The 21,612-nt window shown below is 37.7% G+C and overlaps 1 protein-coding gene and 1 long non-coding RNA gene across 2 annotated transcripts in view; one reads left to right on the top strand and one right to left on the bottom strand.

Annotated features, from left to right (window-relative positions):
- Window positions 1-21,385, bottom strand: part of LOC123263874 — a 25,304-nt gene extending 3,919 nt beyond the window's left edge. Inside the window, exons 1-2 of the long non-coding RNA XR_006509245.1 lie at window positions 21,374-21,385; window positions 17,316-17,322 (exon numbers count right to left, since the gene is read on the bottom strand). This is a non-coding gene — a long non-coding RNA (uncharacterized LOC123263874). The remainder of the gene's footprint in view (window positions 1-17,315; window positions 17,323-21,373) is intronic.
- On the top strand, window positions 1,918-2,902 carry LOC123263852 (tyrosine-protein phosphatase non-receptor type 9-like). The gene has a single exon (XM_044726887.1). It carries the CDS (start codon window positions 2,081-2,083, stop codon window positions 2,900-2,902), a length of 822 nt encoding a protein of 273 aa, XP_044582822.1. The 5' UTR covers window positions 1,918-2,080.
- Window positions 21,386-21,612: the final 227 nt, after the last annotated feature.

The following is a 21,612-nucleotide window of genomic DNA, read 5'->3' as shown; positions in this document are numbered from 1 at the left end:
TCTTCGATTTTCTTAACGGGAAGTTAAAAATGTACATTAGCTAAAATATGAATGTAAATAAAGGATTCAATTAAGTAAATTTATATTATTTTTTATTTCAGAATTTTTTTCTTTCAAGATTTTCAAAAATCGGGAAGTTGTTATTTTCACCCCGTTTTACGAAAATCATCGAATCGCGACGTTTCGCGGTCCTAGGAAGCTTTCCTGACTATTCCCGCGATGGTGTCTGTGTCTGTGTGTGTGTGTGTGTGTGTGTGTGTGTGGTTTTTTGGAATTACTTTAAAACGGCTTCACCGATCAATTCCAAAAAATAATCAGCTCTTAACATAAAAAAACCACGTCGATCACCGCCAGTCCGGTCAAAATCGGTTGATTCGCTCGTGAGTTATCGTTGATGAAAGAAAACCGAAAAATGTGTTTTTTTGGAATTTCTCCGAAATTTTTCGCTCTATCAATTTAAACTTGAAAATTCTTTATGAAGCTTAAAAAACTGCGTCGAATGCCGCCCGTACTGAAAAAAAATATACGCCGCTTATACGGGGGCAAAAAAAAGTATGTAGCATATATACAGAGTGTCCCAGAAGTAACGGACGCCTTTGTAGCATCTAATAAACAAAATAATTCTGAGATGAAAAGTCCTTAGCCACTTTTTAATCAGACGCATAGATAACTAATTATTAATCAAAATAACGTCCTTTTATGCGTTAGAGAGAGAGCACTAGTGTCAAGTCAAGTGCGTTCCAACAAAGACGCTTGCACGTGTGAAGGTGTAAGTAAATATGTGTGACTACGTTAGCTATAGAAACTAGTTAGTCATACAGTTAGTTATGTCTTTGTTTGGCACATATTTTACTGGACACTGGCGCTCTTTCTCTAACAAATAAAGAGACGTTATTTTTAATTAATAATTAATTATCTATGCGGTTAATTGAAAAATGGCTAAGGACTTTTCATCTCAGAATTATTTTTTTCATCAGATGCTACAATGGCGTCCGTGACTTTTGGGACACCCTGTATTTTATATGTGCGACGTATATGTATTTTTGTCAGCATATATGCGTATACATATTTTTTCAGTGTGGGCGCCAACCACGTAAAAATCGGTTCATTCATTCAAAAGTTATTGCGGTTTGAAAATTCAAAAAATATTGTTTTATCAAACTTTTCAGTTCGAAGAGCTCAAAAAGATACAAAAGCTATTTTTTGAGCTCGGAGAGCTCAAAATAATACACAAATTGTATTTATGAGCTCGAAGAGCTCAAAAACGTCATTAATAAGTGCAATTTCAAGCGTTTAGGTATAGAATTGGCGGGAAGTTACACGGATGGCCTTCAGGGTCTATCTTTTTTTTAATTTTTTTATTAATTATTACTTAGATTGAATTTACAAATTTTCAGGAAGTTTTAAAAATCTGACTACTTCGCGTGGATTTCCTTAAGCTTACGTTACAAAAGATTATGAAATAACTTATTTGTTCTCTAATTGAACCACGTTAGGTATCATTAATAAACACATATTGACGCGCATTTATCTCCATTGTGGTTAAAAGTCAGTGTTGATAAACCAGTCAATAAAAATGATGATGATAAGAGAGGTTATATAAAGGCGTTGATCATCACCGGAGCCTAGTACGGAATCAATTGGAATTATTGCAACGTTAATTTTCTAGCTTTATCATAATAAAGCTAAAAGTTTTTCTTTACAATGGCTACGGACCTTTTTGTGATGCACAACAACTGCCATTATTTGGAGCAAGTAGCCGAATCAGGACCAAGATACGTCGAAAGGACTTTTCGAGAGCACTATGCGATTCTCAACATGCAGATAGTGAGTCTTTGTGAAGGATGTAAGAAGTGGAAAAATATTTTAACACTATTTTGAATCATTACGCTCGAACTTCCGTAAGAAAGTGATCAATTTTTCCCCTTTCCACCCATTGTATACATCATATCATAACATGTAATAACTCTAAAAATATCGTACAGGAAAGTCTGTTATAAGATAAATACGACCTAATTAGGCCTCAGTTTTATACAACCATTACTTGCGACACTAGTGGATATCCAGAGGATTAAAAAATATGAATTCTAAGAGCGCAATTTTGCAGAATAACTCCAGAAGATCGAGCTATGATTCAGTAATCAAGAATATTAAATTAGATACTTCTGCGAGTTTCGTTGATGGCAATAACATCCCAAAGAAGTTTATGGTCATCAAAAAACCAGCATCTGATTTTTTATATCCTAATTTTTGGGAATTGATATGGAAGACTGATAGCAGAGTGATAGTGCGATTTGACAAGGGTCATTACATAAGGCAAAAATGGCTGAATAGCGATTCAACCTTGGCGTACACTGTCGGACAATTCACTCTATGGAAGAAGACTATAACCGATAAATATTACACTCAGATAACCTTGACGGTGAAAAACAACAAAGAAAATAAGTCAAGGAAGATAACGCATTATCAATACCATGAATTTCCTGATCAACAGACACCTTTTTACTCTGCACAGCTGATATCTTTTTGGAAGATTGTGAACAAAAAGTATGAAGGCACAATTTCATCGGAACAAAAGGAAAGTGAAATGTGCCCAATTGTGATGTACAGCGCCACGCGGTTTGAAAGGTTGGTGTCGATTTGTGCGATTGACATCTGCTTGGACCAGTTGACAGAGGAGCAACCAGTTTCGGTGTCTAACACCATTTTGGATGTTAAGTATCAAGTGTCCTTTGAATCTATCAGCACGGAAAAACAAGCATTCATTGATAAAACCGTGCAGCATATCAAAGGCGCGTTCCTTTGGAAGAAAGAACAAGATGACAGCGACCCCAGTAATGTGTCTTTTAGAGATCGTGTTCGGAAGTATTGTTTACTTTTCAAACGACCATCTGTTTTTTGAGTGTTTATTGTTTGGGTAGGGTTGGCACTGCCGTTAGGATAACATGTTTTTGTGATAGTGTAATTGTAATTGTGATATATATTTATGTAAGTACAAATTTGTGATATAATTAGAGTGAGAGGTAAAATGCAATGTATTTTTTGAAACAGTATATATACATATACAATATATATATATTTGACTGTAAAAGTGTCAAAATGTCTTGTAGATTAAGAAAAAAATATGGTTCTCTAAATTAGGAGTATAAAATAGCATCACCATTAATTAAATGTTTTTGAGATAAAATTGTTCATTACTAGCAACTTTGCAGTCACTATATGGCTTGTGAACTATAAATAAAATTTTGCTTTATTAAATAATGAATTTTGTTAAATTGCTATGTACTTTCTTAAATATTGATGTTTTTGTGATATAAGCTCATTCCGATATTAGAATCATCAAGAGCTTTCATTTGAGTACCCACTTGCATTTTTGATATATTTTCCATATATACATATATGTGATATATACAAATATATAAAATATATGAAAAATTGATGTGGATATTCAAATGAAAGATCTCGATAAGTGTAATGTCGGGATGAGCTTATATCTTTAAAAATGTCAATATTTTACAAGATACAAGGTCATTTCTTAATAATGTATCTAGAGATAGAGTATTTTTTAATGTAGTCTAAATACTTATCATAATAAATTGACTATCGATGAAAATGAAATGAAATCTTGAAAAGAAACAAATTCAAATGTAGACCTTTGCAATGATACTTAATTTCACTAAAAAAACTAATTTTATCATATGTCTATCCTGAACACAATATTTTCGTTATTCTCTTACTAATATAGATATTAAATCACAATAGATAGTTTCTTAAACTATTTTTAGTTTAATATAGACTTAATATTCATTTTTAATAACTTTAACACAGAAAAGAGAAAAAATTAATTAAGCATGGTTCAACCATGACTCACAATACTACGGCGTAGAATCTCATCCGTTATGAACTGTTAAATAAGTTATTATTCTATTAAAAATGTCTTTTATGTCTTTTGATAACAGCTATTCTCGCATTCGAACGAAAACAGATTTTGTAAATATTTTCGGATTAACATTATGATTTGTCATATTTTACGACCGAGTCAATCGTTATGTGAACTTAACGTTATCATAAAATCGCGGAATTTCAATATTGGTGTGTTTCTTAAGGGAATGGCTTTCACTGAAGAAACAGAGGTTTTAAATAGGGTTTAGAAGATTCAGGCAAGCTTTCTTTGGGGTGGCTTCGAGCAACTGCCTTTTTTTTTAATGAGAATGATAATGATAGCACATTAGTTGTTTTGTCGATTTGTAATCATGGATTGTACTACTCGAAGTATCAACAATGTCATAAGTAAACTGCAAAGGAAAAGAGGCAATAAATTCAATGTTATTAGTAAGTAAGGTTTGCGGTTGGATGAATCAACTGATAATTATGATAAAATTAAAGTTATTTTCTATGTGTCTTATGAATCTTTTTTTATTTAAGCCACTTATATTCTGAGTGGATTTAATACTTCACGAGATAGATGCTAATGGATCTCCACAAAATCCGAAATTGATTTCATTGAAAGGGATATTATTCATAAACGAGCGTGCAATATCGCTAGATTTTTTAGTATCAAGCAGCATAACTGTTCCCAATGTAACCATAGAAGGTAATTTTCATAAAAATAAAAGTTTTGAGTTGATTAAAGTTAAAACTCCAAGGTCATGTCAGCAAGACCGTCTACGACCTTAATAATCTTAACAATTATTGGTATCGAACATTGTTGGTGGGATTTTATGATTACAACGTTGACGAGAGGTATTTATGATAAGAATTGACCCTATTCGTGATCCGGACTCGGCAGATCCAAACAGTGACAGAGGGTTTCAACCACATGACCTAAGTGCTGTAAAAAAGACACGTTTGAGACGCTTCTGCATTATACAAATCAAGGTTCAAAACACCGGACAGTTTCGCTTGTAGAAAATAATTTTTCAAATTTTTCTATTTTTTTTTTGGATTTTAATTCTTAAATTTCGACATTGAACAGGCCCCTGGTCGACGCTCAGTTCATTTTGTATAGGAAATCGCATTACCCCAACAGTAATGGTCGCGATCTTGAGATTTTTAGACTTAGAAAGTATTCAGCTATAGATTAGATGACGTCAGGACGAAATTCATGTCAAGGCCAATCCGCGTCATCAATGGCGTCATAAATAGTTCAATATAGAGAGCACGCTGAGTATTAAACTCCAGTTTATGTGTATTCGTTACGTAGGTAAGGTCGTTGACTCCTATGATACGGCCCGTACCTTTAATATGTAGTCCTGTTAAAGGTGAATTTACATTGTGAACATGTTGTTTACTTCTGAAGTATAATTGTTGAGTAAAGCACACATAAAGTGTATAGTATACAGCTTTTAGAATTCTAAATAAGGGAAAAATATAAGTTTTGCTTTGAAAAGTTTAAGGAGATCCAAGTACCCTCCTAGTGTAAAGAATGTCTATAAAAAAATAATACGTATAAATACTTTTGTTATCTTATAATTAATTTTTAAATTAATTAATAACATTTTAGAAGAGGCTGGCAATAGCTTGGTCGGTTCGGTGCCCGCTTTTCGAAAGAGTGGGACCCGGGTTTGATCCCGACACGCACCAATATTTTTCAGTGATTATAAATAAAAATATGTGCGTTAATGTTGCCAGCCTCTGGAGGTGGCAGAGATAGCCGGGCGGCACACGTCTGACTTGGGTGATCACCCATTTAAGCAACAACTTGAATGAGTGATCACTCTAGTCAGCATTGGCTAGCGCGAGGGATCTCTGCACACTAGGATAGGGACCTAATGCTCCAGTGGTCGATAAAGAAGAATTTCTTATCAATCACTGTAGACTTAACCCAGCTCCGACTGTACTAACATGGGTTTTTTCTGTGGTTTCCCCATGTTTCTGTTCCAATACCCTAGTGGTAAGAACCAGGGTGAATGCGGTACAGAAGGCACAAGTCGGTCCACAGCCGCATTAAGAAGTGTGTGTTGGGAATGAAAAAATCCCGACATGCAGGGGGGTGGGGTCAAAAGAAGTAGTGAGTATAATGAAGTGATAATAATGATGGAAGTAAATACAAAGTAGAACTGGGAAAAAAGTGTGCTGTGTAACAAAGAGAAGTGAGAAATAATACCCCACCCTCCCTTGTAAAACACTGCCCAGGTGATACAAGTAAAACCTCCATTATTATTATTATTATTATTATTATTATTATTATTATTATTATTATTATTATTATTATTAATAACATTTTAGAAGAAATTTCCGATAAATTTACTCATTAAATAATTATTAACATTTAATTGACTAATAAAAAATACAGTGCTCTGAATTACCGGTAAACACTTGACAACACAAAAAGAGTTCCCTAACCTTAAAATTTATTTATGTTTACTGTCTAACTAAAATGACTAAGATCCTCTAGCATTTAAAAAACCGCGGTTACTTATGCTTTGGGTAACTGCGCAAACGGTGTTGCCAAGTCAAATACAAGACTTTAAAGAACGCAGGTTCCAAGTTATTTTTCATAAAAAATATAAAATATCTCCCTAATACGTTCGAAAGCTACTTTTTTTATTATTTTAATCGAAAGGTTATTATTTTTTCAATCAAATTCAATGAAAATATAATTTTTTTAAAGTCGCTAATTGCATTAAATTCTTAACCAAATACACGGCTGGTGGAATCTCCATTCACATATAAAAATTACAATTTCAAACCTAATTATTTAATTAAATATCCCGGAAACCTACTGCTTTTTAATTTTTTTATTAATTATTTTCCGGTTACCCAAAGCATAAGTAACCGCGGTTTTTTAAATGCTAAGAGATCTTAGTCATTTTAGTTAGACAGTAAACATAAATAAATTTGAAGGTTAAGGAACTCTTTTTGTGTTGTCGAGTGTATACCGGTAATTCAGAGCGCTATGTTTTTTATTACTCAATTAAATGTTATTAATTATTTAATGAGTAAATTTATCGGAAATTGCCTCTAAAATGTTATTAATTGATTTAAAAATTAATTGTAAGATAACAAAAGTATTCATACGTATTATTTTTTTATCGACATTCTTTACAGTAGGCGAGTACTTGAATCTCCTTACGCTATTCAAAGCAAAACTTATATTTTTCCCCTATTTAGAATTCTAAAAGCTGTAAACTATACACTTTATGTGTGCTTTACTCAATATCCATTGATAGATAAGAATTTATAAGCACCAATACAAGCGTCGTGATAAAACCAGTTCAACCTATCAATTATTGTTATGACTTTTATTAGCGGAGAACTGACCACTGTTTTCCTGTTTTTGAAACGCTTATCGGATTGGTGAATTTCAATACCTATACCATTGTTGTTATGAGCCACAAATAAAACTTGGGTATTTACCAATTTTGCTGATAGTAAGTTTAAAATCGATTGCGGTTTAAATAATAACAATATTTCCTAGCAAATTTAAAACATTTTTTTCCGCGAGCTATATTAACGTTTGATTAATCACCCTTATAAATAGATAATTTAATTTGATCTTCACCTGTTGCCATACAGAAGAGATCTGTTCAACATTTTGATTCTAAACTTAGAAAGCTGTAGACTTCCGTTCTATCCATTTTTAAATCAGTAATTTTGATCGTGTTAATTAATGTGTTGATGGATAAAAAATTTTTTACTGTCACATTAGCGCTAAAGGCGTACAGGGTTTCATTTTTAAAGTTTTTTCTTTTTCCGATCACTATCACCATCACGTGATTTACTCATTCATCGATCATCTCAGCTGTGGTATGTTGGTACTTATCAAAAAAAATTTTTAAGATCATGTCATTGATAACATTTGTACATATAAATATTTTTATAATTTTATGAAGCTTTTCATATTTTTTTTAGTTATTTTACTATATTTTATAGTAGTAGAGAGGGAGTATATATATATATATATATATCTATACATATATAATGAAAGTGGGTTTCGTAGACCGTCAATCACGCAAAAACTACTGAACGTATTGACATGGGACTAGGACCATTCGATGCGGAATGAATTGTAGATGGTTATAGGCTACTTATTTTTCGAATTCCATCAATCCTTCACCATTTTATTTCTATTTAACTTTAATAAACATTTTTTCCCGCCGATAAAAACAAAAGACGAGCATTTTTCTTCAATTTATTTGTTTTTTGTATCGGCATTAAAGGAAATAATTTTTATTACGTTACTTTTTTGAGAATTTAGTTCCATATATACCTACGCGTGGGCGAATGCGTGGGTGGAAAATATACATATATAACGAAATAGGGTTCCTTTGATAAAAGTTGACGTCAAAACTACTGAAGCTATCGGGATGGGACTGCTACCTTTCGACGCAGAATTTTTCATATATGGTTATAGGCCACTTATTTTTGGATTTTATCAACCCTTTCTCATTTTTTTTACGATTAATTTTTATATACATTTTTTCCCGCTAATAAAAACAAAAGACTCATTATTCATTCATTTGTTTTTAATACGATTTTCTTTTGTTTTTATTACATAACCTTAATATTTGATTGATTTCACGTCATTTAAAAAAAAAGTTAAAGAAAGAAGCTAATTATGTCTGGTGAACTAAGTGTTGAAAATTTATATTTATATGCTGATCGTATGTTTGGTTATGGTAAAATTGGTTTCAAGAATTAAAATAGTTAGATATCTACGAAATCTACTGAAAATGTTGTTGTTTATCAACTAGGACTTTTTGAAACATAAAATTTAGACCCTGTCTATTGAGTTTCAATAACATTTGCTAAAAATTTCCTTGCAACAAACGTCTCTTTACCAGCGGGAATAAAGTCATTGTAAGGTTTCCAAAACTTAACATTATATGTAGTAATTCGGTCAACGAACTTAGAATTTTACATACATGTTATTTTTGCTGATTACATAACTTATAAATTGTTCTTATTACGGGATCGAGGGAATGTTACTGATTAAAATGAATGCATTTTTCAAACACTGGGTATGTAAAAAACATGTTAAGTTTATTTTCTATGAAAAATTGATGTCGCTGAGAAAATTTTAAATGACAAAAAAATTCTTCGCACTTGAAGCTAGACAGACTTCAACTTTACTTATGAGACTTGCAATGACATTAACTAAAACTTTCAATACTCATTTGGAATCTGTGCAAGTCAAAACAATACTCTAATTAAATTTCAAGTCTAGATCTAAAAATGCAATTCTATAAAGCGCCCAGCGAAGCGGGCGGGTAACAGCTAGTATATATATATATATATATATATATATATATATATATATATATATATATATATATATATATATACTCCCTCTCTACCACTACTATATGATAAAAAAAATCTGAAAAATAATTATTCAACTTAACATTAGATTTGTATCCACATATTATAATTGTGAATATTTTTTTAACACGATCTTAAGTCAATTTCATTATTAATATAAGAAGACATTATTGACAATGTATGTGATAAATTTTCATTCTTTAGTGATTCGTAATATAGATTGATTATGCTTAAGTATGAATTTAAACATTTATAGTATCAAAACACTTAAGTAGTGATATAATTTATTCATAAATTATTCTTACAGTAAGTTTCCACATATCCGAATCTGACTTTCGTATCAATAAATTATCTAGATATAATTTTCATGATTTAGTTGCGGCTTATTTTAACGATAACTTAACAAAGATTCTTTTAGTGAAACATAATATTATCTTTCCTATATTCGGATATAAAGGACATATTTATCAAAATTATTAAATCACAAGACGAGTGCAATTTGGAAAATCTGAAACAATTTGAGCTGATTTTAAAACAACTTCTTATTTTTAAATTATTTCTTATGAATTTTAATGAGTTAAAAATATATCATTTAAGAGGATTTCTTAATTATCCATATACTGATTAATATAATTCCTATATCCTATTTTAATGTAATTCATATATCCTATAATTTTAATATAATTCATATTTATATATATAAAAGAGGATGTTTGTATATATGACATCGATAAAATCAGAAACTATTTGACTGATCATTATGAAAATTGGTATGTTTATGTATTTTTTCACGGAGAAGGTTTATATGCTATTCCCATTGATGTAACTCGCTACCAGGCGGCGCTGTAAAGTATCGACTACCGCACCGTTCAACCGATTGTCATAAAAATTGGTATGACCAATCATTTTTCCACGGAGAAAGTAAATATGATGTCCATGTCATTAAATATTACCATCATATAGCGCTTCAATGCATTAAGTTCTATAGCGATCAACTGATTTAAAATTTTATATGCGGCAATGAAGGCAATAAAATGTTTTCTCATTAAATTCAGTGAGTTATTTTACAACTTATATTAAATAAAAAAATGAGAGAAGTAACTAATCTTCAGATGTAAACAAAAAAATATAATTTATTTAAAAAGCAAATCAGCTAACTTCAAATAAGGTAGCGGCGGGTAATAAGGCCTAGCAAAGGGAGATTTTGAAAAAAAATCGAAAATATTGCATTTAATTATTGAAATGTATCATTAATTTTTATATTAATACATTAGCCATAAAATATAATGGTAATTTTCACCATAAACAAACATAAAATTAAATGTTTTCAAAAACCTTGCGAATAGGCTTTATTTTACTACGGTAGGGTAATAAAACCTTCGGGTTAAACGTACTAGAAATAGTTATACTATACTTAATAAAATTGGTATTAGAGATCAATCATCACTTAAATTTAGTAACAATACTTTCTAAGATGTTGATAAAAATTATGAAAAATGTTTACCATTTACTCAAACCGTTTTTTAGGAATTCTCCTGCGCTACTTTAGTATATGACGGATGATGAAAAATAGATGACAGGGAACGTTGTATCGGGACTCTATAAACTTGTAGCGACATTTCTATGCTAGACACTTCTACTAGAGAAGTTTTTAGCGAAAGCGGTGATTTTAAATATCATTTCTATCACTTAGGCTTATTACCCGCGGGTACCTTATATCATTTGTTATTTAACATCAATATTTATCTGTCAAAACTAAACATAATTTTTAACTTCCCGCTAAAAAAAATTTAAAATTGTGTGTGTGTGTGTGTGTGTGTGTGTGTGTGTGTGTGTGTGTGTGTGTGTGTGTGTGTGTGTGTGTGTGTGTATGTAAACCTCTTATAACTTTTGAACAGCTCGGCCGATCAGATCAAAATAGATAGCGATCGAAAGAGTATCATTGCCATTAAATTTCATGGAAATTTGAATCTATTCGATTCACTAAATTTTGAGAAATCTCAAAAATATAATTTTCAAAAAATTGTTTTTTTGGAATAACTTCTAAACGGCTACACCTATCAATTCCAAAAACTAATCAGCTCAAGTTTAAAAAATCACGTCGATTACCACCAGTCCCGTCAAAATCGGTTGATTCGTCCGAGAGTTATTGAAAACGAAAAATTTCGAAAAAAGTGTTTTTTTCACATAACTTCGACATTTCTTTTTGGATCGTTTTCGATGAAATAAAATAATTATTAGAGCCCAAAAAATCACGTCAATTGCCACCAAGAACATGAAAATCGGTTGATTGGTTCGTGAATTATCGTTGTCGAAAAAATTCGGAATAAGTGAATTTTTCAAATTTCTCTAAGATTTTCGGTTTGATCAGTTTGTGTTTACAAGTATATCATAGATTTTGAAAAACTGCGTGGAACTCTACCAACCACGTGAAAATCGATTTATTCATTCAGAAAGTATTGCAGTTTAAAAATTCAAAAAATACTGTTTCATTAAACTCCTATCAGACTTTTGAGCTCGAAGAACTCAAAAGCTTAGAACAGCTAACTCTATGAGCTCGGAGAGCGTGAAATAACATAAATTATATTTTTAAGCTCGAATTTATTTTATTGCGTAATAAAATTCACAAGGAATTTGCGCGCTCAAAATGGATGCCGGCGTTCGTTACCGCGTAGCACGTTTTGACCTCGGGTACCGAATACTATGTCGTGTCGATTGGAACCTTCTCGGTGTTCAGAATTTAATTAATATAAAATAGATTTATTTAAACCAATCTCAAGATGTTAATAATTATTAACCAACTGTATTAATAAAATTAATTATTCACGACTTGCAAACCCAAGAGGTCTAGAACATTCCTCGGGTATAAACCCCTAGGAGGAACGCTCCCAGCAATTAACGAATCAATTCAATTAAATAATTAATTATTATTGAGCAAAATTATTAAACAATTGAATTATCCAAACTTGAATAAATAAAATGAGAAGTAGTGTATTTGATGAGCTGGGTATATGGCCCCAAGGCTCATCATTACCAAAGTCCAATACCTGGTGTAAATTTGGTTGAAGAAACTCTATGGTTGATACTCGCTTCCTTCTTTGGACTTCTTGATGTTACTCGTTCCAACACTTTACTACTTCTGCGGACACCACGCATGGCTCGTCTATATAACGACCCCAAAAATACCCCCTCCTGCTCTCTCTCTAGGCCCGAAGATCGATGCGCTCAAATGCTAGTCGAAAAGTTATCGATCTCTGGCGACTTATCGATTAAGGGTAATTTACCCTGTTACAGCATGAAATAAAAATGGCATTGGTTTATGGCATAACAAGTTATTGTTTTCACCCCGCTTTACGAAAATCGAGTTTTCATCGAATCTCGACGTTTCGAGGTTCTAGGAAACTTCCCAGTCTATTCCTGCGATGATCTCTGTATGTCTGTATGTATGTGTGTGTGTGTGTGTGTGTGTGTGTGTGTGTGTGTGTGTGTGTGTATGTGTGTGTGTGTTTTTTTTTTCCCTTAGGGGGGGGGAATCCTTTTTACGGATTCTAGGCATAGTTGTTTGGCCTGGATATGTGGCGACTCGACGCAGCGTCATACTAAAACTCGACACTAACGCCCCTACCCACTAAACCCTAAACCCCTTTTCCTTCTTTCCTCTAATCCCTCATGGAAACCGCCGTCAGGCATTACTTCGTGAAGGAAGGATCTAGCTACTGCTCTTCCTTCTGGTGGCTAAGGTGTTAACTACCTTCCTTCTATCTTCTGCTATTTGCTCTTCTTCTTTCGGTGGAACGCAAGTCTTTAAGGACTTCTGTTGCAAACGTGTTGGTAGCGTTCCAGGCAGCTTCTAATGACAACATTGCTTCCACTAGTGAATCTGGTTGCATTCTCTGGTTCAGGATCCTCTCCAGTTCTTCACGCTGTGGATCGAAACGAGGACATACAAAGAAGACGTGCTCCGCGTCTTCAGCAGCTCCTGGGCAGGACGGGCACTCCGAAGAGTCATCGTGCTTAAAGCGGTGTAGATACTCTCGAAAACACCCATGTCCCGACAACATCTGCGTAAGATAGTAATTGACCTCACCGTGATTCCGGTTAAGCCAAATGTCGATCCGAGGTATGAGACGGTGCGTCCACCTACCCTTCTCTGCAGCATCCCATTGTAGTTGCCATCGGCCTATGCTCTTCTGCCGTTCTTCAATTCTAAGTTCTTCAGGGCTCAGTGCAGTTGACCTTTTTCGTTGGTAAAGGGCCCGTCTTTCCTCTGCTAGAACTCTAAGAGGTAAGGTTCCAGCAATGACGCACACTGCTTCTTCTGATATAGTGCGGAAGGCACTAGCTACTCGTAGGGCACTCAGTCGGTATATTGGTCCAGCTTTTCTCCATGATTCTTGGGTTTCCAGTGCATCAGCCCAAATGGATATTCCGTAAGTGAGCACTGATGTGACTACTGATGACAACAGTAGCCTCCTGCTCTGCATTGGGCCTCCGGTATCAGGCATCAGCCGTGCGAGACTAGCCCTCACTACTGACGCTTTGGCACTGACATGTTCCACCTGCTGCTTGAAGTTGAGTCGTGCATCCAGCATCACTCCCAGATAACGGATAAATGGTTGTGATGTGATTTCTTGTTCTCCGACTCTCAACTTGATGGTTTCTACCGTTTTTCTGCTGGTGATGAGCACTGCCTCGGTTTTATGCTTGGCTAGTTGCAAGTTCATCATGTCCATCCACAAATTGACTCGTCTGAATGTAATATCAAATGCCATTTCTATCTCTTCGAGGTGCTTTGCGACAATCACGACAGCTACGTCATCCGCATATGCTACAAGTTTGACTCCCGTAGGCAATGCTATTCTCAGGAGGCCATCATACATGATGTTCCATAGCAGAGGACCTAAGACTGATCCCTGCGGCACTCCTCCGGAGATTTCATACACTTCCGTACCATTCGTCGTGTCATATTTCAGGAGCCTGTTCGTGAAGTAGCTCGCTACTATTCTGCGAAGGTATCCTGGTATGTTTTTTTCTTCTAGAGCCCGCATAACGCAGTCCCAGTTAGCGGAGTTGAAGGCATTCTTGATGTCCAAAGCAGCCACCAAGCAGTATTTCTTCTTTCCACCCTTTCATCTCGTTCCGGCGATTGCATCCTTGGCTATATCAACAACCACTTTGATAGCATCCAGAGTTGACCGTCCTTTTCGGAAACCAAACTGGTTCTCTGCTAGGAGTGGATCGACTAAAGCCTCTATTCTCTGATGAATTATGCGCTCGAATATCTTGCCGGCCGTGTCTAACATGCAGAGTGGTCGGTAGGATGACGGTTCTTCCGGCGGCTTTTTCCCCTTCGGAAGTAACACTAGTCGTTGCTGTTTCCACTTCTAGGGAAAAGTCCCTTCCTTCAGGCATGTATCGTAAACGTCCAGAAATAATGTCGGTGCTGCCCTAAGGATTGATTTCAGGGCAATATTAGGAATTCCGTCCAATCCCGGCGCCTTATTATTCCCTACTCGATTTCCTGCCTCTGTGTGTGTGTGTGTTTTTTTTTTTTTTTTTTTTGTAGGGGGGGGGGAATCCTTTTTACGGATTCTAGGCATAGCTGTTTGGCCTGGATATGTGGCGACTCGACGCAGCGTCATACTAACTCGACACTAACGCCCCTACCCACTAAACCCTAAACCCCTTTTCCTTCTTTCCTCTAATCCCTCATGGAAACCGCCGTCAGGCATTACTTCGTGAAGGGAGGATCTAGCTACTGCTCTTCCTTCTGGTGGCTAAGGTGTTAACTATCTTCCTTCTATCTTCTGCTATTTGCTCTTTTTCTTTCGGTGGAACGCAAGTCTTTAAGGACTTCTGTTGCAAACGTGTTGGTAGCGTTCCAGGCAGCTTCTGATGACAACATTGCTTCTACTAGTGAATCTGGTTGCATTCTCTGGTTCAGGATCCTCTCCAGTTCTTCACGCTGTGGATCGAAACGAGGACATACAAAGAAGACGTGCTCCGCGTCTTCAGCAGCTCCTGGGCAGGACGGGCACTCCGAAGAGTCATCGTGCTTAAAGCGGTGTAGATACTCTCGAAAACACCCATGTCCCGACAACATCTGCGTAAGATAGTAATTGACCTCACCGTGATTCCGGTTAAGCCAAATGTCGACCCGAGGTATGAGACGGTGCGTCCACCTACCCTTCTCTGCAGCATCCCATTGTAGTTGCCATCGGCCTATGCTCTTTTGCCGTTCTTCAATTCTAAGTTCTTCCGGGCTCAGTGCAGTTGACCTTTTTCGTTGGTAAGGGCCCGTCTTTCCTCTGCTAGAACTCTAAGAGGTAGGGTTCCAGCAATGACGCACACTGCTTCTTCTGATAGAGTGCGGAAGGCACTAGCTACTCGTAGGGCACTCTGTCGGTATATTGGTCCAGCTTTTCTCCATGATTCTTGGGTTTCCAGTGCATCAGCCCAAATGGATATTCCGTAAGTGAGCACTGATGTGACTACTGATGACAATAGTAGCCTCCTGCTCTGCATTGGGCCTCCGATGTTAGGCATCAGCCGTGCGAGACTAGCCCTCACTACTGACGCTTTGGCACTGACATGTTCCACCTGCTGTTTGAAGTTGAGTCGTGCATCCAGCATCACTCCCAGATAACGGATAAATGGTTGTGATGTGATTTCTCGGTCACCGACATTAATCTTAATTGTTTCAACTTCTTTTCGGCTGGTAATAAGCACTGCTTCGGTCTTCTGCTTGGCCAGTTGTAGGTTCACTGTATCCATCCACTGGTTGATCTTCTCAAAAGTGATGTCAAACAGATGTTGAATCTCGTCGAGGTGTTTGGCGACGATCACTGCGGCAACATCATCCGCATACGCTACCAGTTTGACACATCTTGGAAGCTTCAGTCTCAGGAGCCCGTCATACATGATATTCCACAGAAGTGGACCAAGAACAGAGCCCTGTGGCACACCACCGGTTATATCATACTCTTTTGGACCATTCTTTGTATCGTATTTCAGCACTCTATCTGTAAAATAGCTAATCACTAGTCTGCGAAGATATGTTGGCACGTTCTTCTCGTCGAGAGCTTGCATGATGCAGTCCCAATTAGCGGAATTGAAAGCATTTTTGATGTCCAAGGCAGCCACCAGGCAGTACTTCTTCGTTCCACCCTTCCATCTAGTTCCTGCGATTGCCTCTTTGGCCGTATTAACAACCAGGTTGATCGCGTCCAGGGTTGATCGTCCTTTCCGGAATCCATACTGGTTGTCTGCCAAGAGTGGGTCGACTACTGCATCTATTCGCTGATGGATGATACGCTCAAATATCTTACCCGCCGTATCTAGCATGCAGAGTGGTCGGTAAGATGACGGTTCTTCTGGCGGTTTCTTTCCTTTAGGTAAAAGTACTAACCGTTGCTGTTTCCACTTACGAGGAAAAGTCCCCTCCTTGAGGCATGCGTTGTAAGCGTCTAGAAATAATGTTGGTGCTGCCTTTATGATGGTTTTCAAGGCTATATTAGGGATTCCGTCCAATCCCGGCGCTTTATTATTTCCTACCCGATTACAGGCCTCCAACAATTCTTCTTCAGTGACAGGTGGAATGTCGTCCAGTTCATCTTGCGTTGACTGATAATTGAGACTGTGTTGCTGTGGAAACAGCGCAGTGACGATTTTCTGAAGGAGTTGGGGACACGTAGGTGACGGCATTTGTTGTTTCTTCAGGTGCGTCATGACCACCTTATACGGCCGACCCCACACGTCTTTGTCGACCTCGTATATGAGCTCTTTCCAGCATCTTCTTTTGCTCTCTTTTATGGCCTTATTAAGTTCACGACGAGCTTTTTTGTACTCTGCGATCAGCACTGCAGAGTAAGGTCGTTGATAGCCACGCTGTGATATTCTTCTCTTTCGATGACACTCTTTACGGAGGTTGCTGATATGATCATTCCACCAGTGTACCGCAGGTCTTGAATTCATAACACGTTTGCGAGGCATACTGGCATCACAAGCTTGTGTTACTCGCATCATCAGAGCCTTAGTATGTTCTTCTGCACATCCAGTCTCTATCGGATCACTATCGAGGGCTGTTAGCAATACTTCTGGGTCAAGAGATTTCACCTTCCAACCGACGGTGTTAAATTGCTTGATAGGCCCCCGGAGGTTCTGGTCGTTTGACGTTTCCCAGAGTATCGCATGATGGTCACTGGCAGTGTAGATGTCCAGTACCTTCCAGTTAGTGTTACCTTTAGCAAGGCTGGTACTGACAAAAGTGACGTCTACAATCGAGCTTGCGTCACCTTTGGTGTAGGTCGGCGTGTCACCACTGTTGAGCAAGACTACATCTAGTGTAGAAAGAGCTTCTAGCAGCTCTCTTCCTCGTGCATTAGTCTGCTTACTGCCCCAGTCCACTGCCCAGGCGTTAAAGTCCCCGGCTATCGCCACTGGATGATGTTGCTTCGCGTCCTCGGTCAGTCGATCCAAGAAGTCAGTAAACTCAGCAATTGAGAGGCTAGGTGGTGCGTAGCAGCTGTAAAAACGGATGCCATCTACTGATGCTGCTACAAAGCCAGCGCTGCCATTGGTAGCTACACTCTGGAAGGGAGCTTACCACAAGCCCAGATCACAGCTTTCGTGGTGATATCCGTCTCCCAAGGTTGTCCAGCTAAATGTTTATATGGCTCCGATAAAAGCACAACGTCGAGCTTTAATTCCCGTACTGTCTGCATAAGCAGGTCATGCGCAGCTTCGCAGTGATTGATGTTAAGCTGCAGTATCCTCATGTTCGTTTATTTGTCAGCTTCTGGAGTGCTTCTTGGAGACTGGACATCGGCCAGAACCAGACCGGTGAGCAGTGTCCTGAGAGCCAGGTTTTTCCGCACATAACGCACATTTCACTTTATTTTGGCATTGAGCAGCTTGATGACCTGTTTGCCCACATTTGATGCAAAGCCCAGATCGGTCGACTTCGCTTTTACATTGGGCAGTAGTGTGCCCAAAGTGCCAGCACTTATAGCATCGTAATGGTGTCTTAATTGCTCTGACACGGCAATTTACCCAGCCAATCCTTATTTTGCCTGTCTTTCCAAGTATCTTTCTGCACTATTGCTGCTGGCAATCGTACCGAAGCAGTTTGAGTACCTCTGTAGGCCGGACGAATTTTAATGACATCTTCAGGTATTTCGTAGTCATTTCCAGCTGCCTCTTGTAAGGCCTTCCGGACATCGTCTTTAGTTGTTTCGTCGTCAATGTCCCGGATTTCAAGCTGTTCCTCTGGGCCTTTACAGATGACTTGCGCTTCTTCTTTAAGGATGCTCTTGATGGTCTTCAGCAAAGCTTGTCCTTTGTCTGCGGTCTTTCTGGAAAGCGTAATGAGCATATTCCCATCATTCGTCTTTTGAACCTTGTCAACGACGTCACGGGTCTGATCTGGTGGGACATCTTGTTAATCCGACGCAGTATCTCGGCATATTTTGCCTTCTCAACGGGTCGAATAATTAAGGCATCTGGTTTGGTGAATTTTCGCGGTTTTTCCCGCTTAGGCTCCGGCCGAGATTTGTTCACCGGTTGTTTTGGTAACCGCTCTCTCGCTTGCTCCTTCTTCTCCTTCTTGGATTGGACCTTCTGCCATTCAGTCACCTCTTTTTTCCGGCGTTCTGCACTGCCGTGTTTTTCGGAGGGCTTGGTTTCAGGTCCTTTTTCTTCACAACTTGGCAGATCGTTGGGTCGGGAGAAGATCGATCTTTTCTCTTAGTTGACTTGCTGCTAGTTCTGATTCTGTCTTCCGCGACTGATTCACCGTCACCTTCGGCTCCAGTGTCCATTGCTTCTTCATTCACGATAGTTGCTTGAATGCTTCTCTCCGGTGTAGTGCGAGAAGTGCGTCGTACTGTTAAACACCATTCTTCATCAAGTTTCTTGAATCTCTGAGGGCATTGGCTACGCTGGTCGTCTTGGTCTTAATCTCCTTGTGGATATTGACCTTAGATTGGATGAAGTCATTTAGCTCACTGGTCAGCTTTTCAAGGCGTTCAAACGCTTGCGACCGCTTCATTTCAGCGCTTGCTTCAATCGCTGCTTGTTGGGCATGAGGCCCGTTTTCACTATTGTTGTTTTCCTGAATTTTACTCATACTTTTAAATTCACCAGCGCATCGTACGGAGTGGAGCGGGTTGTCATAACTAGGAACGGGTGTACCCTCGGAGATAGTACTCCTACCCCAGTTCCCTGAGGCCTAGCCGACACTTAGCCAGCCCCGGAATACACGGACGGACTAGACTCGCTCGGAGCGGTGAAGATTCCGATCTCTAACACTCACTGCGTACTTCCTGATCAAGGCCCGAAGTGGCTGGCTCCTGATCCACTGCTGCAACTTACACCTCGGCAGAGCAAGCTCACATCAGCCGTGGCCTGCATCGTCGGAAACTACGACACGAGGTTCCGGTCACTCCCAGTGGGTCACAGCAGAGAACGATCGTCTTGTTAGGTCAGTTAGTGCGACCAACCCATTAAAGGGGAGTTTTGTCCACGGGAGCGTATTTTGTTTGGTTATTTTGCTTGGCTCCTACCCGCTGTACCTCATCAACTAAGAGATTAAGTGTCATCCAAGGACAGCGAGCGTTCTCCCATCCGCTCGGGGAGACGCGCCCGGTAGCAGTATCTCTTCTGCCCCGAGTGTGTGTGTGTGTGTGTGTGTGCGTGTGTGTGTGAAAGTATGTGAACCGCTTATAACTTTTGAACGGCTTGACTGATTTCATCGCGGTTGGTACCATTCGAAAGGGCTTGACCAAACTTAGATTTTAAAAACTATTTGGACCAATTCAGATCAATAGATTTTGAGAAATCTTAAAAAAACTGAAAAAAAAATTTTTTTCAAATGTGGTTTTTTTGGAATAACTTTTAAACGGCTTAAAGGTTCAATTCCAAAAACTAATCAGCTCTTAACCTCAAAAAACCACGTCGACCGCCACCAGTCCGGTCAAAATCGGTTGATTCGTTCGAGAGATATCGTGAACGAAAGAAAACCGAAAAAGGTGTTTTTTCGGAATAACTCCAAAATTCCTAGCGCAATCAATTCAAAATTAAAAATTCTTTGTGAGGCTTAAAAAACTGCGTCGAATGCTTCTAACCGCATAAAAATCGGTTTATTCATTCAAAAGTTATTGCGGTTTAAAAATTCAAAAAATAGTGTCTTATCAAATCTCTATCAGACTTTTGAGCTCGAAGAGCTTTAAAGCATAGGAAAGTAATCTTTTTGAGCTCGGAGAGCTCAAAATAACCCATAAATTGTATTTTTGAGCTCCAAGAGCTCAAAAACGTCATTGGTGCAATTTTAAGCGCCTAAGTATGGAATTAGCGGGAAGTTGCAGGGATGGCCTTCAGGGTCAACCGTTTTCCTAATTTTTAACTTCCCGCTAAAAATCTCAGATTTTCAAAAATCGGGAAGTTATTGTTTTTACCCCGTTTGGCAAAAATCGAGTTTTCATCAGATCTCGACGTTTGAAGGTCACAGGAAGCTTCCCTGACTACCCCCGCGATGTTGTCACTATGTCTGTATGTATGTATGTGTGTGTGTGTGTGTGTGTGTGTGTGTGTGTGTGTGTGACTATGTGACTCGCTTATAACTTTTGAACGGTTGAACCGATTTCATCGCGGTTGGTGACATTCGAAAGGGCTACGCTGAACTTAGATTTCCTGAGAATTTGAACCGATGCGGACCGATAGATTTTAAGAAATCTTGAAAAATCTTAAAAAAAATCATTTTTGAAAGGAGTGTTGTTGGAATATCTTTTAAACGGCTCTATCGATCAACTTCAAAAACTAATCCGCCCTTAAGCTTGAAAACCACGCCGATCGGCGTCAACCCGATCATAATAGGTTGATTCGTTCGAGAGATAGCGTGAACGAAAGAAAACCGAAAAAACCGAAAAGTGTTTTTTCACATAACTTCCTCATTACTTCTCGGATCACTTTTGATGACATAGCATAATTTATAGAGCTTAAAAAACGCGTCGATTGCCGCCAAAAACGTAGAAATCGGTTAATTAGTTCAAAAGATATCGTCAATAAAAGATTTGAAAACAAGTGATTTTAAAATCACTGCGACATTTTTAACTTCCCACTAACAAAATCGAAGATTTTCAAAAATTAGGAAGTTATTGTTTTCACCCTGTTTTTTTCTTTACTCACGTCTTAACGATAATAATTTTTGAATGAGCTTGGATAGCTCAAAATGACACGAAAATTATATTTATGAGCTCGAAAAGCGCAAAAGTAATAAGTGCAATTTTAAGCGCTTAAGTATGGAATTAGCGGGAAGTTGCCGGGATGGCCGTAAGGGTCAATCGTTTTCCA

Source organism: Cotesia glomerata, linkage group LG4, assembly GCF_020080835.1.
Source record: "Cotesia glomerata isolate CgM1 linkage group LG4, MPM_Cglom_v2.3, whole genome shotgun sequence".
In the NCBI taxonomy this organism is placed as follows: Eukaryota; Metazoa; Arthropoda; class Insecta; order Hymenoptera; family Braconidae; genus Cotesia; species Cotesia glomerata.
Note: the sequence above shows the minus strand (reverse complement) of the source record. Positions and strands in the feature narration are given on the sequence as shown.